This window comes from Microcaecilia unicolor, chromosome 3, assembly GCF_901765095.1.
Source record: "Microcaecilia unicolor chromosome 3, aMicUni1.1, whole genome shotgun sequence".
Taxonomy (NCBI): domain Eukaryota; kingdom Metazoa; phylum Chordata; class Amphibia; order Gymnophiona; family Siphonopidae; genus Microcaecilia; species Microcaecilia unicolor.
Window position 1 is genome coordinate 200449488 of NC_044033.1, and position 18895 is coordinate 200468382.

General features: G+C 42.4%; 1 protein-coding gene across 2 annotated transcripts in view; it reads left to right on the top strand.

Moving 5' to 3' along the window:
- The window catches only part of ADGRE1 (adhesion G protein-coupled receptor E1), a 72150-nt gene that overhangs the window by 31404 nt on the left and 21851 nt on the right, over positions 1 to 18895 (top strand). Inside the window, exons 5-9 of one of the 2 annotated variants that reach the window (XM_030197116.1) lie at positions 5195 to 5338; positions 11217 to 11342; positions 12007 to 12068; positions 12494 to 12559; positions 13819 to 13981. In XM_030197116.1, coding sequence (XP_030052976.1) covers positions 5195 to 5338; positions 11217 to 11342; positions 12007 to 12068; positions 12494 to 12559; positions 13819 to 13981 — 561 coding nt within the window. The remainder of the gene's footprint in view (positions 1 to 5194; positions 5339 to 11216; positions 11343 to 12006; positions 12069 to 12493; positions 12560 to 13818; positions 13982 to 18895) is intronic. The other variant, XM_030197117.1, reaches the window with a different exon arrangement.

Consider the following 18895-nt stretch of genomic DNA (forward strand, 5'->3'; position numbering starts at 1 on the left):
TATTACACGATACATGCAATAATACCATCTTTAATTACAAAATCATAATTCTAAAAAGCAAATAATGACTATCGTCCACAAATAAATGTAATTGACCCAAAATGGAAAATATATATATTTATGAGCTAATATAACAAAGCTCAATCAATTATAATTATCAACCTAATTTCCTTTAACATTTCTGCATCCGTCTGCTCATCCTGGCCAGGTGGACGGTAGTACACTCCTATCAGTAGTCTTTTCCCCTTTACACATGGAATTTGAATCCACAGTGATTCCAAGAAGTGTTTTGTTTCCTGCAGAATTTTCAATCTATTTGATTCAAGGCTCTTGTTAATATACAATGCTACACCTCCACAAATTCGATCCACCCTATCACTGCGATATAATTTGTACCCCAGTATGACAGTGTCCCACTGGTTATCCTCCTTCCACCAGGTCTCAGAGATGCCTATTATATCTAATTTTTCATTCAGTGCAATATATTCTAACTCTCGCATCTTTTTTCTAAGGCTCATGGCATTCGCATATAGACATTTCAAAGTATGTTTGTTGTTCCTATTTACATGATGCTTAGTACGTGACAGTATTAATTTGCAATCCTTTGTCTGATTTTTATTTTTATTTAAGGACACCTGATCTACTATGGTCTCTTTTGCAACCTCACTATATTTTTAGTTTTCAGAGTTCTCACCTGTTCCATGGCTATATGGTACCCAGAATATGAATCTGAAGTTGGAAAAAGTGAACAGAAGTTACATAAAGAGCCCAGTCACATTCTATGAGCCTCTAATCCGGGAATTCTCAACCTAGTCCCAGGACACACCCAGCCAGTGGGGTTTTGGACATATCCACAATGAATATGCATGACACAGATTTACATACCCTTCTATCTTATGCATATTCATTGTGAATATCCTGAAACTCAGCTGGTTGTGTGGGTCCTGAGAACATCTGTTTTAATCTGTGTCTCTGCTTCTCTACAGATAATAGAACCCGTAACTGCAGTGTTCAGGGTCAATGTCTTGCAGATAGACTTTGTCGCAATAACCCAAGGGGTTATAACTGCACCTGCAAACCAGAATTGACGTCTCTGTTTGGGAAAGTTGTCTTCACTGTTATAAAAACAAGGTTAGTGAAGGTAAGAGGAGTCTTGTAGTCTCTTTCACAGAGATGAGGAGGACCTGTGTTGTTGGAGATAGTCCCAGTGGTGCTATAAGGACTGATTTTCTAGAAGACTCCAAGGATAATATGGGGAGCCACATACTGTACAAATATTAGTTTAATTTGTCAGGTAAGTTGAACTTTTACCCATGCTCTCTCTCCCTCTCCTCCCCTTGCTGAGTAGGAGTCTTTCCTCCCTCACCCCCATCCCAACCAGTCTCTCACTCACGTTGCCCCTAGTGCTGCCAGGGTTCAGATCCCTCTGATGCTCCCTGGGTTCAGATCCCTCTGATGCTCTCTGTGACCTTGGGCAAGTCACTTAACCCTCCATCGCTTCAGGCACAACTTAGACTGTAAACTTTCTAGGGGCAGGGGAATTTCTACTGTAAATGAATGTAACTCTCCTTGAATTATCACTGAAAAGACGTGAGCTAAATCCTAATAAGTGAAAAAAAAAATCCTGCTTTTCACAATGCCTCTTAGAGCCTTAACTCCAGTAGCTCAGTCACCTCCGCCAAGAGAGTGGGTGAGTTCTTTGGACCAATTTCCTCCTCCTAACAATGAGCAGATCTTCTCTCACTGTTAAGAATGGTTTCATTCCCTTAGATTATATGGGGTGCTTCCAGTCTTGTAAAATTTAACCACTGTTCTTGCCTTTTTTAGACCTAGACGGTAAGACACTCACTCATTCTGCATAGGTGAAACAATGAAAGCCACGTGTGTAAGCCTGAAAACAATGTCAATTTGCATATGGTAATTTCACCACTATAAACTGTATGTCAGGCCTGAAACCCATTACAGATACTTTTTGTTCACCATGTTAATTTATTTACCTCAGGTTCATCACGGAGATGGCATGACATCTGGACATGTGGTCAGTTTTTTGTTGGGCAGGCCCTCTGCTTATGTTTGGGTAATAATGGCATATTCTGTATGGGACTGATCCACTGTGGCTTTAATTAATCCCATTAATTATACAGAGCAAATTATACCCTGAGCACTGATTCTCTCTTTAGGGCAATGCATTGCCTCCGTACACAGTGCACAGCTCATCAAAAGATACGGGAAGATAGTGGCCATGTCTCTGTCCAGCTGTGTGCACTGGGCGCAATTCTATAATGGGACATGGTTAGCGCCAATTCTGTAACAACTTCAGGGTGCACCCGAGTGGTTCTAGAATACTAGTGGAAAGCTGTATTGGCATTCCAAAATTTAGGTCCACCCATTTACGACAGGTCAACGGCTGGCATAAGCTGGCAGGCCTCGGTGCACCGTGCAACACACACAACTGATAGAATTCTAGAAGTTCATGTGTCACTTGGTGACATGACCCTGGCTCATCCATGCTTCACTCAAGCATATCCCCCTCGCAGATTTAGGTGCGTACGTTACAGAATAGCACATGGAAGTTATGTGCATAACTTCCAACTATTGGCACCTGTCATGCATAAATTGCTAATATTCTGTAACATACACACAAACTTGATGCCTGAAATTGGGCACCAGATTATACAATGAAAGGGTTCATCTGTGTCTGCATCATTTCTTGAAGAGTTTGATGCAAGGAACTGTTACATCATTTCATCAAAATTAAACATATTAAAAACTCCTAATAATTGAATGCCCTGGTATTTATAGACTGAACAATATGTGACTCTCAGATATGGGCTTTAATATTTATAATGGCAAACATTCAAATGGGATCAAGGGATTATTGTTCCTGCATGGCCACAGGTACTGACAATGAGCTGTGGCAGAGTTGGTCATGCCAGGGGCTCACTGTAAGTGATGTTCATAGTCACACAAAGCTGTAGGAAAAACAGGGAAAAGGTTAAACAAATCAATGTGTAAGTTCATTTATACTCTGAATGCGCATTCCATGTGATTTCATCATGGAGAATTGCCCTGGTTTGTATCATCCTGGTGGAGTGCACCTTTCTGAACTGAGTTTGGACATAGTCAGCAGTCACCTACAAGAAGCTGTGGAGATCCTAATTAGGAAGGATGGCCACAACTATTAATAGCAAAAATGTAGGGTGCCCCTTGGCAAGTGAAATTTCATTGCTGAGGGCTGTAGTGGGAGTGGTCTCACAAATGTCACCAATTTTCTACCCCATTGTATGTTGAAAGCAAACGTCTATAAGGCGCCGATATATGGGTCGATGTCAGCTTTGAAAGGCGAGACTTGGACTTTGGCAGAAGTGGGTGGTAAGTTGTGCTGAAGCTTTGCAGTGTGTGATGTTGATAGAGTGGCACACCTTTAAAGGCAGTGTCAACGCAGAGTGGTCTTTTCCAAATGATAAATAGCATGGAATGTATGACGGAAGAAAAGGGGAAGAGATATAATTTCCCTACCCTATTGTATGTTGCCTGTGAGGTGCCAACACAAGTTGATGTTGGCTGGGATAGCAGGGATCACATTCCTCGGCACCTAAATCCTTCACTGAGAGATGTGACCTTGGACTTTGTCAGAAGGGGAAGGTAAGTTGTACAAAACTATTGCAGAGTTAGACATTAATAGAGTGGCACAGCTTTAACAGCAGTGTCAACAAGACGAGGTCAAGCAATGGGTAGAAGCTTCTATGGCTGATCCCCGATCTCTCATAAAGATGGTACAAGTATCCCAAAAGAGAGCTGTGTGCCAGTGAAGAATCGCCACACCCCTTCCATATTACAAAATTTTTCAATTCTATTTATGTATTCGTATGTTGTAGCCGATGTTTATCTACATATTAAAAATAAATTTCTTCTTGACATTTGGTCTGTTGGTGAGTTTCTGTTCATGCGGCAAATACATATGGGGTTGAAGGGTAGGGAGAAGTGAGGTGATGGCCAGGGATGGCAAACATGTTGCCTTCCCAGTCTGAGTGGCTGTATGTGGCACATTCACTGTTGATGCAGGAGAAGTCTGTACAGTGATTGCAGCATGTTATTGAGGAGCTGACAGCCTGTGACCATCACACAACCCTTTTTCTCTCTGTGCCTAATTCCTCTTGGCATGTCATTTGCCATCAATGAAGAATCTCAGAAAGCAGTTTTCTGAGGCCTGGAGGACAGGAGGAGAACAGAAATGAGGGGTATTTGTATTCAGCAGTATCTCACTAATGCTTATGACATAATTCCACCATTGTATGATTGGATTTCATTGCGGCTGGCACAGGAGAAGTCTGCTTAGGTTCAGGAGCTCTGCTGATTGACTGTGGTGTGGTCCCTATCATGTTAGATATTGATGAATGCAGGATATTCAATCTGGTACACTGTGGTCCTTCTGCTGAGTGCAAGAGCAGGGACAAATTCTGCCCCACCCCCACCATCTCTTCTTCCTTACCACTCCATAGTCTAGAATCACCCCTCCCCCATGTCCCTCTCCATGAATTCCAGCATTCCTCTCCCTCCCTACCTCTCAACCCCCTTCCCCTTGGTGTCCAGCATTTCTCTCCTTCCCTACCTCCCTTCCATCCCAATGGTCTCCAGCATCTCTCTCCTCTTCCCCCCACCCCCGTAGTTTCTAGAATCTCTATCTTTCCTTCCACATCCCTCCTCAGAGGGGACGGAAGCTGGCAGGCCTTACACGTGCGCAGATGCTCAAGATCCCACGCTGGCCATGGTGCACCTCTGTAAATGTTGAGTTTGCATCACTGCACTGGGAGAAGGGAGGTAAGAACTGAATACCTCTCAGGGAACAAACATTTTGGGGGTTACATGACACCTGTGGCACCCCCCACCCCCATTCTAATGCAGGAGTCTGTGAGATTTCCAAACCAAATCCAGAAAACAGCAATTTAGGAATAAAACTGACATGACCTGTAAAGATAAAAAACACATATCCTATAACTAGAGAGCTCCTGAGAAGAAACAGGCACAGCACAGGTGGTCAGTTTAATTCCTTAACAAGACAGGTGGGGTGCAACTGCTAACTTGTGCAAAAAAGACCAATTCTGTTTCCATATGACATCTCTCACCATAGCAAAAGAAAAATATGACTTTTCCTGGTCACATTTCTAATTACCATAGTTTCTTAATCTTGCAGATGTGAACGAGTGTAACTTTTCAGATGCCTGTCCCAAGAACTCGCGCTGTACGAACACCATTGGGAGTTATTACTGTCAGTGCAAAGACGGTTATCGGTCAACATCTGGAAGCCATTTTACCAAAGGAGCAGCCCGTTGCGAGAGTAAGTGACTCCACATGTGTCAAAAGAAAATGCAATAATTGCCATATAATAGGGGAAACAATGACACCAAATATTTAGTAATGGTATTTAAAGCAGAAAATACTTTTCTTTGTTGTATTCATTCTCATAAAGGCCCCAGGACACTTTGTTCTTCCTGGATCACTGTACACTTTTACAGTATATTATTAGGATCTACAAATAGGGTTTAATTTTATTTTTAAACTTCCTTTGTGAAATATTTTTCAATTAGATGGCTTGACTCAATAAACTATCTTCCTTGTTAATAAACATTATGGTACATTAGATGGCAAGACTCTCCAAAGCTTTACCATCTGGAATATCTGTAATAAAAAAAAGGAACAATTGTCTTCCTTGATTTTAAAGTCACTTTTTCCCTCTAGTTCTGCCATGTCCAGGGATCCCGCAAAGTCTCTTTCATGAGGCTCTCCGGCACCTGTTTTGTCATGAGATGTTTATTGACTTAGCAGTTTCCTTGTGAACTGTCAGCCAAGGCTGAACTTGTCCTTATCATAAGAGGGTCTCATTCCTAACTACCTATCTTATAATTATTTTCACATTTATAAACTATGGTCCCAATCAGAGATTGCCCAATGTGATGTACAACATAAAACAAATCCATAAAAAAAAATAACATCAAACATATAAAACATTTAATAAGGCACACAACTGTAAAAAAAACAAACCAATATCTGAAACTAAAACAAAAACAGCAACACAGCACAATCAGTGTGACAGCATCACACATCATCCTAAATCTCATGGAATTCGTTTTCCACAAATCCCTCCAGGGAGTTTGTTCCAGAGAACAGGTGCAATAATAGAGCAAGCTCTCAAATGATGTACGTCCTTCCCCATGTAGTCCACATTCGGAATTGCCAAGAAGGTACCCTGAGATGATCTCAGTGAACACCCTGGTATATACCAGGAAAGCTTTTCCCTTGAATATTAAAGTTTACAATCATGAACTGATCTATGGACATGTGCCACTATCTTAAATTTGGTCTTTGTGTAAACAGGCAATCAATATCTTGGCTGACACAAAATTACCCTGTACCACCTGAAGACTATGAGTGAGCCCATCAGAAAGACCCACACAGAGGCCATTAAAATAAAGGATAGAAAGGAGCCATTATCGAAATAATGATGCAAAGTTCTCACTTAGTGCAACTTCTGAAATGCAGCATTGACTGTTTCAGCAATCTGGCCCTCCAGATTAAAAGCACGATTCAAAAGCACCCTGAGATCCCTAACTATTAGCACCAAAACAACATCAATTGTGCCAATATTTAACCTTAGATAAACCAAATATTAACCTTTTATAACCAATACATAAAATTTCAGTTTTCCTGGTTTTCAAAAACAATTGATCCATGCTGAGCCATTTTGATATCTTGTGCCTTACATCTGCATAAAGGAAGCCCTTCAAATCTAAAGAGTGTAGTAACCTATGCAAAATCTGTAGAAATATATTGTAAAAAGCAGAGAACGCTGACCCCTGAAGCACCCCTTTGGGACTGGAAAAAAAACGATGACACAGACGAGATGCTGGGCTTGATGGACCTTTGGTCTGTCCCAATATGGCAATACTTATGTAGGTACAGCCACAGTGAGTGTTCAACACTACAGAAATGAAGTCAGCCATTTAAGAACTGTTCTTGTCAGGCCAGGATCACTGCAACATTGCAGCAAAATAGTACCATTGACTAGACTGGCACTTCTCAACCCTCTCCTTGAGACACCTAGCCAGGCGGGTTTTCAGGATTACCAAAAGATGAGATAAATTTGCATATAGCAGAGACCCATTATATACAAATATAGCTCATGAATATTCATTGTGGGGGGTCCTGAAAATCCGACTGGCAAAGTGCCACCAGGAGAGGGTTGAGAAGCACTGCACTAGCTCAAAAGCTGAAGATAAATCCAATAAGATGAGGAGAACCCACTCTTGTGATCCACACAAGATGTCATTCTGAATTGCCACAAGCATCATCTCCGTACTATTTCTCTGGTGGAACCCTGCCTGCCATTGATCTGGACAGTCGCATAGTACAATAAAACAGGTTTTAGACATGAGTCAATCTGGCTTTCACCAGAGATATTGTATGGAGACCCCACTGTTGCTAAAACTGCCAGATGATTTACAACTCTGTTTGGATTTGGGGTCTGATGCAGAGGTGGTTTCTTTAGATCTTTCTGCAGCTTTTGATTGTGTGAGTGTTACATTTTGCTTCATCTTGTACAGACTTGGGTGTGGGAGGAGTAGTGTTGAAGTAGTTTAGCTCTGAATTATTATGGGTGAGTTAGTGAGCTTCAACAGAAAAGGTAAAATAGCAAGCAGCAACCAGCAGGTAAACAACAGTGTTGTTTGATTCCGTGAATTTTGAACATCTGCCTCTACCTTGCAGATCTGGGACTGACCATTTCTCATATTAATACCATTTACATCCTCTGTACAGGATTGCTCCATATTGGCATTTATGTAAAAATGATCTTATCCATAGCAAGAATCATTCAGATGCTAGTAAACGTGTGTTTCCATTTATGATGGCTGCTCTCAGGGAGACTGTAGCAGGGGCCAGGTCAGGGGCGTAGCTATGTGGGGCCACGGGGGCATGGGCCCCACAGATTACATTTGACCCCCCCCTCCCGCCGTCGCCGCACGCCCGCCCTGCCGCCACATCAGGTACCTTGTTTGTTGGCAGGAGTCCCCAAACCCCGCCAGCCAAAGTTTTCTTCAGCGCCTTCGTTGAGGGATCATCTGTTTCTAACGCCTTACGTCCTGCACCGTGTATGTAGCCCTGTGCAGGACGTAAGGCATCAGAAACAGATGATCCCACAACGAAGGCGCCGGAGTCGACCAGCGCTGAAGAAAACTCTTTGGCTGGCGGGGATTGGGGACTCCCACCAGCAAACAAGGTACCTGATGTGGCGGTGGGGGGGGGGGGGGCTTTGCAGTTGCAGCAGCGGTCCAAAGTAGTGGCAGGGGGGGTTGGATTTGCGGTTGTGGCAGCGGGGAGGTCCAAAGTGGCGGGGGGGGGGTGGCTAAACAGTGCCCCCAACCTCGGGCTCTGTCCCCCCCCCCACCTTGGGCTCTGGCCCCCTCCCACCGAGGTCTGGCTACACCCTGCCGCCAGGTTAGAGATAAGTACTAGATCCAGACTGAGAAATACAACGTATTTACTTATTTAATGAGATTTATTAACCGCCTTTATGAAAGAGGTTCACTCATACTTACCATAATGCATTTGGAGCAGTACATGCTGCAGATCAGATATAATTCTTTCTAAAGTAATCAAGATGGGGCAGAAGAGCTGTGTCTTAGAAAGAGAGAGATCTGAAGGTCACAAGCATGCTCTCAAAGGAATAATATGCCCCAATATCCTCCTTTTAATCCATCACTAATTACTAGCATTACATGAAAGGTCCCCTGTCTTTTAAAAACTAAAAAACAAATTGCTGCTTTTAGATATAATATTACTTGGTAGACCAGGGGCTCTGTTTACTAAGGTGCACTAGTGTTTTTAGCGTGTGCTAAAAATTAGCATGCGCTGTGTAGATGTCCGTAGGAATATTATAGGTGTCTACAGGGTTAGCGCATGCTAAAAAAAACACTAATGTGCGTCTAGCGTGGCTTAGTAAACAGGGCCTCAGGTTCTTAACCCTTTTTTTCCTTCAGAATCACTTCTCAATTTCACAGATATTAATGAATGAACAGAGCACCCTTGTGGGCCAAATGCTGTTTCAACAGCCAAGGTAGCTTCTTCTGCCAGTGTCATGAAGGATACACTTCTCCCCTTGGAATAGAAAAGATAAAGGGCCAAATCAACTGTAAAGGTAACAGCTGCCTTCTAGCTGATGTTCCTTTAAGGGACATAGAAATGTCTCAGAACTGTGGCGCTTCAGGATAAATGAACCCCCAGCATCACGGAAGACTACGGCACGTCTAATCCAGGCCTTTACCAAAGGAGTGCCACAGAGACCAGCCAAAAGTATCACCATGTTGGAACTTCATGTTGCTCCTGCTGTGCGAGAATTAGGAAGCGCAAATAGACAGCAGATAGTGACCCTATATCCTATTCAGTCCTTACCACTTTTTCTTGCACCTGCAATACCATAAACTCGGCTTAATTGCCAGCTTCACTTTAGCTTCCGCACCACTAAGGATCCTCTGTCCATGCACCATCTCACCCAGCTCCACCTGAATACACTCATCTAATCCTGTTCCCCTCCCCCCCCCCCCCCCCAATTCTATGACTGGAAACGCAGTGTTATGTTTTCTGGGGAAATCACATCCACGCAGTTAGGTAAACCCGATTGATCAGGTGGACTTGGATGAAATGGCAAATGTCACCTTCTGTGTTTGTCTTAGTTTTTCTTCAATTGCGTTACCTGTGTTGCTATTAGTTCTGCTGCTGGGAAGCTGCTCCATTCACCTACCAGCCCTTTGCTACTTGTAAATCCCCCCCTTCTAGCTTTATAAAATGAGCAGAAGTTCTGCAATTCTCTCTCCTGTTAATTAACAGGAGAACGCATCAAAGCAAGACTGCTCCACGAGATAAGTGCTTAGTAAGCCTATATCTCATTGTTTGGTGATTTGTATAAATTTGAAATTGATTCGCACAAGTCACAAAAAAGAGCCACATAGAGACTTGTTTAAATGTTTTAAATATCAATCACATTTGGCATCAGATCATAAAAAATATTTGGGAGTTTTTAAGACCAAAGAAAGAAACTTGAACCGCTTTAGAGACAAAGGTTATATGAAGATATCTTTGTCTTGTGGTTTCTGAGGCCTTTTTTCTCCCTCAGCAATAAAATGTGAGGATTAAAATTCAACTATATTAATTCTCTGTCCTTACTGCATATTTAAGAAGGGCCATACACATTTCAGATGTGCATATACCAGCACTTAAACATTTATCTTGCATAAATGTTTAAGTTCCGATTGTACAAAGCCAGGATATACACATCTAATGTGCAAATGTCAAGGGGGCATGGTCTGGGCCTAAAAAATGACCATTTAGTCCCCATTTCAGAAGGGAAATGAATGTCTTGTGTCCTAATAGATTCACGGTGGGGGATTTACACCTGCTAGCTAGGATGTCTAGGTTTCAGAAAAGTGTTCCTACTGAGCAATGCTCCACTACAGGATTTAAGGAGGCTGTCCCCTTAATCCACAGTGATTGATGCCTCCCCCAACCCAAACTAGCAATGGATACTTCAGTTTAATTTAGGTCTTATATACTGCTAATAGCCCGTTTAGGGTTTAGGAAAAGGGAAAGGCAATGGGACCTTTCAGTGGTTTCTGCAACTACATTCAAAGCAGTTTACATAGTATACACAGTACAAGTTTGTCCTGCCTTCATCTTAATTCACCAAATGCCCATTTAAAAAGGAGATTACACATCATTAAAATAAAAAGAAAAGACAGCGATGCTTTCAGAAGGACGTTGCTATCCGTCTGTTCTATATTATCCGGGCAGAATATCAAGTAGACACATCTTCAAGGGTGACTTAGTAACAGGCAGCAATATTCGAACACTCTTCTTCACCTCAGAGGCACCAACTCGCTGCAGAAAAAAGTCACAGCTGCCATGTTATAATATACCAAAAGACCCCCCCCCCCCCCAATATTTTGCAGAGAAGATGAGACTGCCCTCAGGTCATCTCTGTACAAGACACTTAACACTGTGTAATTTGCCTGCAAGTCCGCATTTATTGTCGGAGAATCTTTGACACTGGCGGGGGGGGGGGGGGGGGGGGGGGGGGACACAACTCATCAGTGATCACTGCTACCTGGACACATTGCACAACTCATGATCCTTAAAGTGAATATGGCATTTTTCTTATGCTGCAGATGTTAGAGTCCAAAACCCATTTCCCTCAGGTTCCAGTGGTGCTGGTGAGCTTGATTTGGACAGCATGAATGACCCGGATGATGATTATAGCGATGACTTTAATCTGCACCATGTTCCTGCTTCAGGTCTGTCAGTGACAGAAAAACTTTATAGTTTTAATCTTTCTTTCTCCTTTACAGGACATAAGGAGGAAGTTAAAATTGTGGTAGGACAGGGAAACACAGAATCAGTGCCTTTCTCTCATCACTTGACCCCAACACAGTTTACTTTTTTTTTTTTTTTACTTCCTCTGCCCGATTACTTAATTTTATATCTGGAAGTTTGTAACATGCTATGGACTGGTTCTGTGAATTGACAAATTATACATTTTACTAAGTGAATAAAATAGACATTGCTTAGGAGGAAGGAGACAGAAATTAGGACATCACTTGTGCCTGCTTGCTACTGTGTTGCCTTTCCACTTTTGGCTTTTTGCCTGCATTATTCCACCTCTCTTGCTTTAACGGGTCAGTACCAGAAACTTATTTACAAGCACAGGAGTCAACTCTGTGGGTGCTTGAGCACCCCCAATATTGAGAAAATTCCTTGTATGTGTCCAGGGAAGGGTTATTTCCATTGGGCTTAGCACCCCCGATAATTTTGAAAAGTTGGCTCCTATGTATACAAGAAAACTAGTTGTGAGGCTCATAAGAAAGTCTGGAGGGTTTTGACCATAGAAGGTACTGTCACAAAAAGGCTTTCAAGGTGTCAAGAAAAGACTCAATCGACATCTCTGTATATGTGTTACAGAAGATGGAAGCAAATGCCAGAGCAACAATGGGACCAAAGAATGTACAAATTCATCGCATAAGGTACTATACTATGTAATTATGTACATCTCATTTGGACAGGTTATGTGGGCTAGAGATATGGCCGAGAAATAATGGCACTAATGAGTTAGGAAAATTGATTGGTTAGAAACTGACATCCCCTCTAGCTGGGACAGTCACCACATCTCCCTGTGCCTTTGATCTTGGCTCTGCCACAGACTCTGTATGTATGGCTTTGGAATCATGCCATGTACTGTGTGCGGAGCAGTAATATTATTATTTTGTGGAGTATCTTGTAAGGGTTTTGTTGCTTAAAATGTCAGGGTCCCAGGAAGACCCCCCCCTCCCCACACACACACACAAAGACCTGGCACATCTGTCAGAAATGTTTACTAGCATTTTATATATAATAATTTTTCTTAATAACTTAACTTTTTGTTTTCTGCCTCTCTCCTGATTTGCTCTAGCCTGTAAATTATGCCTTTTCTTCCTTGATGAAAGACATCAATGACTTGAAAAACACCACTCTGGAAGTAAGTACCACTCTATATTACCCCATCATACCCATTATCCCCCTGCTAATGCCTGGGATATCTAACAAAGAAAATCATTTGCAACATGTGCATAAAAAAAGTTTCAACATTTACTGTTGTTTTCTTGTTTTTGTTTGGGGGGTGGGGTTCTCTATGTGGATGTAATGCATTCTTTTGTCTTGAAATGCTATTTAAAAAACCCTGTGAGAATGAAATTGTGTCTGTGGAGCTGCAAGGGATGTTGCATGATTTTGGATTCTCTAGTAGGCTGTATACATATGACATATTCTGGTACATCTATGATCAGGGGAGATAACCTGAGCCTAACCAGCATGAATCCTAGTCTGAGGAAATACTTCTTCATGGAAAGGGTGGTGAATTTGTGGAATGGCCTCCCGTAGTGGAGATGAAAACAGTATCTGAATTCAAGAGAGCTTGGGACAAGCACAAAGGATCACTAAGGATAGGGAGAGAAGATGGCATGCATGGGTAAACTGGATAGGCCATACAGCTTTTATCTGCCTATATTTTTCTGTGTTTCTCCGTTTCTAATCTCTAGCAGGAGTCATTCAAGAGCTACTTTGGGTATTAGCCACAGAAATTAAGCACACTTGAGAGCAGACAGCTCTTGAAGGAGGACTGGGAACTTTGTGTGCTGTTGTCTCCCCCTGCTGGTTACAACAGGAATTTGAAACAATTAGGCTCTTCTCTGTGTTGTAGGGCAAAGGCTGAAAGGAGACAGTAAGTGTGTGTATGGGAGCAAATAAATGAGAAACAAGTAAAAAAAAAAAATTTTAAGCAAGCAAATATACTCCTAAATATGAAAACAAAATCATTAAGCCTTCCTTACAGGATAGCCTACTTGCATTTGAAGCTCTCTTTAGGAGGCAGATATTTCCCTTCACTCTCATCTTGAGAGTTAACACCTTCAGGCAGGTCTAGATTTAAAGGCATAGGCAACTGTTTAGGGTGCCAAATTTTGAAGGTGCCAATTACACAGGCCAAAGTTTGTTCCCACTCAGTTTGGGGCAATGTACATGTTCTGCTGTAAAGGGCAGCCACTATGGCATCCCTCTGTTGCTCTTTTGGCTCTTCAGTCTTTGCGATCACTGAGCCCCTCCCCACTCTCTGGAATTTAATGACTGGTCTTACCTATGGGTGCCAAAGTTTTAAATCCAGCTCTGTATCCCGGAAAGTTCAAATTTATCCCACAGCCAGGGAAATGTCTCATATCTTGGGTAATGTTATGTCTTGTACAGGAAGCCATGGAGAGTTTTGGAAATGTTCTTAATAAAACAGCCCTGTGGCACAACCTCACCACAGAGAAGATCTCTATCACTGCCACCTCCTTTTTTGAGGCTGTGGAGCGCATCGCTCTAACTCTCATCTCCGGAAGTCAGTCAGTGATTACAGAACAGATGGGTAGGTACAGCATGTGAATTCTAGTGCACAAACTCAAAACTGAAACTTTGGAGGGTGGGGAGGGTATAGTGCTGCTTTTATTTATTTATAGAATTTTATATACTCTTTCTCTGGACAGGCCAACCAAAACGGTTCAGGGAGTTTGTAAGGTTTAAATCATTTATTAGCATTTCAGAACTATTGCTGTATATTTCTGTTACATTTTACTGGTTGGTTGAGACTTGTTGGTGAAACCTGGGGTGGGGAAGTGTTGCCAGAAACAGAATGTTTATTACTGGGTGTACACTAAAGATTTGTAACGATATAGTTTGACTATGAGAAAATTTACCAAACCTTTTCACTGTGTGAATACGTGTATTTGGGCACTGAAGTCTCCATATACTGTGCACCTCCTTTTCTGAGAGCAAAGGAATAGGGAAAAAGCACAGACAAGTTTTAAAATGTTGTGATGTGCTTGGAGTTCGCTTGCACCACTGGATCTCTTTTTAATGTGCCTAAAACTAGCTATGGAGCAGCATTTTACAAAGGACGTACAAATTGAACTTGAGATGTCCAACTTAGAATGTCAAGTTCCACTAGTATTCTAGAACAGGATCTGCCGATGTGGAAATACACTGAGGAATGAATGTTTATGCATTAGCGATGTGTGGCAGGTGCATCCGTTTTAGAACCATTAAGTGGAGGAGTGGCCTAGTGGTTAGGGTGGTGGACTCTGGCACTGGGGAACTGAGTTCAATTCCCACTTCAGGCACAGGCAGCTTCTTGTGACTCTGGGCAAGTCACTTAACCCTCCATTGCCCCAGGTACAAATAAGTACCTGTATATGTAAGCTGCATTGAGCCTGCCAGGAGTGGGAAAGCGTGGGGTACAGATGTAACAAAAAAAAAAAAAGTAAGGCTGGCATGGCAAAATAAACATTTATGTTTCCTAAGCTGTCAGTCCATTATCACTTTCCAGTTTCGCATTTTTTTTTTTTGGGGGGGGGGGGGGTAGGGGAGACAAACCCCTAGGGGATTCAGGGTGTGGCCTCCCCTAATCCCTCCAATAGAGCACTGCTCAATAGGAGCACCTTTCTGAAACTAAAACATCCCAGGCAAAAGGAGTAAACCTTGACATGTCTCTTTGGATTTCTCTTCTGAAATGGGGAATACAGGCCCACCCTAGTATCACCCAAAAACATGCCCAGATCAAGTCCCCTTGCCATATGCACATTTTTCAGTTTTAGATGTTTATATCCTGGCTTTGTAAAACTGGATTTAGACATTTATGCAATGTAAACATCTAAATGCTGATTTATGCACGTTTAAATGCAAAAAGCACTTCTAAAAATTAGAAGAGTGGCCAAAGATCTGGCAGTTAAAACTGAATGTGAAGAAGTGCAGAGTGATAGGAGGAGAGAGATTGATAAGAAGGAGAGGGACCTTGGGGTGATGGTGTCTGAGGATCTCAGAGTGAAGAAACAATGTGTCAAGGCAGTGGCCACAGATAGAAGGATGCTAGGCTGCACAGAGAGGGGTAAAACCAGCAGAAAGGAGGTGTTGATGCCCCTCTACAATTCATTAGAGTATTGTGTTCTGTTTTGGAGGCAGCATTTTGCTAAGGATGTAAAAAGATTTGAAGCGGTTCAGAGAAAAGTGACAGAAACGTATGAGGTTTGCACTACAAGACATATGAGGAGGGGTTGATGACCAGAAGACATATACCCGGAGCAAAGGAGAGATGGGGGGTGATATGATGCAGACATCCAAATATTTGAAATGTATTCATATACAAATACACTTTTTCCAGAGACGAGAAATTGGTAGAACTAGAGGACATGAGTTTAGATTGAAGGAGTCAACTCAGAAATAACATCAGGAAGTAGTTTTCATGGAGAGGGAGATAGATGCCTGGAATGCCTTCCCATGGGAGGCAGTGGAGATGAAAACAGCAACGGAATTCAAAAATGCTTGGGATAAACACAAAGGAATTCTGTATAGAAAGAATGGAATCAAACAAACTTAACAGTGATCAGATGGCAACACCAGTAATTGAATAGCAAAGCCTAGGTACTAGGTACTAGGTATTGCCATACTGGGACAGACTGAAGGTCCATCAAGCCCAATTTCCTGTTTCCAACAGTGGCCAATTCAGTTTACAAATATCTGGCAAGATCCCAAACAGTAAAATAGATGTTATGCTGCTTATCCTAGAAATAAGCAGTGGAGTTCCCCAAGTTCATCTTAATAATGCTTTATGGACTTTTCTTTTAGGAAGATATCCAAACCTTTGTTCAACCCTGCTAACTGCTTTTAATGCATTCTCTGGCAACAAATTCCAGAGTTTAATTACACGTTGAGTGAAGAAATATTTTCTCCAATTTGTTTTAAATTTACTACTTAGTAGCTTTATTGCATGCCCCCTAATCCTAGTATTTCTGGAAAGAGTAAGCAAGCGATTCATGTCTACCCCTTCCACTCCACTCATTATTTTATAGACCTCTATCACATCTCCCCTCAGCCATCTCTTCTTCAAGCTGAAGAGCCCTAGACACTTTAGCTTTTCCTCATAGGAAAGTCGTCCCAACTCCTTTGTCACCCTTCTCTGTACCTTTTCTAATTCCAGTACCAGGCAGACTTCTACGGACTGTGCCCTGATTATGGCTGGACAGATTTGGATGGGGTGGAGTGAGGTTTCAATGACAGCTTCAATAGTTGGAGAACAAGGGCAGTGCCAGGCAGACTTCTATATTCTGTGCATATGTAGTATACATCATACCTTATGCTATGAATTTATCTTCTTGGGCAGACTGGATGAGCCATATGGGTCTTTATCTGCCGTCATCTACTATGTTACTATCAGGCTCATTTTCGAAAGAAAAATATGCCCATCTTTCGACACAAATCGGAAGGTGGGCGTCCGTCTCACAGGGTCACCCAAATTGGTATAATCAAAAGCCGATTTTGGGCGTCCCCAACTGCTTTCCGTCGCAGGGACGACCAAAGTTCACAGGGGCGTGTTGGAGGCATAACGAAGGCGGGACCTGGGTGTACCTAACACATGGTCGTCCTTGACCCATAATGGAAAAAAATGGGCGTCCCTGACGACTTTACTTGGCCCTGTTTTTTTTACAACCAAGGCACAAAAGGGTGCCTGAATTGACCAGATGACCACTGGAGAGAATCGGGGATGACCTCTCCTTACTCCCCCAGTGGTCACTAACCCCCTCCCACCCTCAAAACAAATCTTTAAAAATATTTTGTACCAGCCTCTATGCCAGCCTCAAATGTTATACTCAGGTCCATCACAGCAGTATGCAGGTCCCTGGAGCAGTTTTAGTGGGTGCAGTGCACTTCAGGCAGGCAGACCCAGGCCCTTCTCCCCCTACCTGTTACACTTGTGGTGGTAAATGTGAGCTCTCCAAAACCCATCACAAACCCACTGAACCCACATCTAGGTGCCCCCCTTCACCAGTAAGGGCTATGGTAGTGGTGTACAGTTGTAGGTAGTGGGTTTTGGGGGGCTCAGCACACAAATTAAGGGAGATATGTACCTGGGAGCAATTTATGAAGTCCACTGCAGTGCCCCCTAGGGTGCCTGGTTGGTGTCCTGGCATGTCAGGGGGACCAGTGCACCACGAATGCTGGCTCCTCCCACAACCAAAGGGCATGCATTTGGTCGTTTCTGAGATGGGCGTCCATGGTTTCTATTATTGCAGAAAATCAGAAACGACCAAGTCTAGGGACTACCATTTCTAAGGACGACCTAAATTTCAGGATTTGGGCATCCCCGACCGTATTATCGAAAGATGGACATCCATCTTGTTTCAATAATATGGGTTTCCACGCCCCTCCACCGGGACATTTTGCGAGGACATCCTCAGCAAAACTTGGGCGTCCCTTTTGATTATGCCCCTCCACGTAAAGTAAGCTCTGAGGGAGACCATTTTCATCCAGTTCCTTTTATTCAGGTATATATATTTACCCAGGGAAATGGCTTTCAAAATTGTCCTCCATAATCACAGGTCCACCAGCTGAATATACAGTGGACCTTCTCTTAATGTTTATTTTTATTATTATGTGATAATACCAAAGGGGAAGGGGGAAAGGGAAATGGGACTTGATATACCGCCTTTCCGTGGTTTTTGCAACTACATTCAAAGCGGTTTACATAGTATATTCAGGTACTTATTTGTACCAGGGGCAATGGAGGGTTACGTGACTTGCCCAGAGTCACAAGGAGCTGCAATGGGAATTGAACTCAGTTCCCCGGGATCAAAGTCCACTGCACTAACCACTAGGCCACTCCTCCAAAGAAAAATACTCTAGAAAATAGAACCTAGTTCCTAGTTATACTCTGGTTTTAGGCCCCTCACCCTCCAGCCTAGATTCAACATTTATAAAATAGAATTCCACCTAATTCTTTTATTTATTTATTCATACTTGTATCCCACAATTATCCAAAATCGAGTTTTGGTTCAATATGGCTTACATTTAACAGAGATTACACTGATTCAATTACATTTACAAGGTTGTATGATGCTGTGTTTTACAGTGGTTCGCAAGATAACTATTAGTGCGTATGGAATAGTCATTGGGTTTCTTGAGAAGATATGTCTTAGTTCTTTTCTTAAATGAAAAGATATGTTACAGTTAGAGGTTGTGTTGTGTATTGTTGTTCCAGAATAGTTAGTGCATATTTTACTCATAGAATTTCCTGAGGAGGTAGGTCTTTAGGTCTTTTCAGAACTGGATGCTTCTTATGACTATGGGAATTGAGTTCCAACATTTTGAGCCCAAGTAGCTAAATCCCGCCATGTAGGTGGACTTGTATAGTACATTTTTGCAGTTGGGCAAGTGATATAGTAAGTAGCCTCGTGTACCTGGGTTTGCATTTCTTGGTGATAGGTTGATCATGTCTAGCATGTAGTCCGAT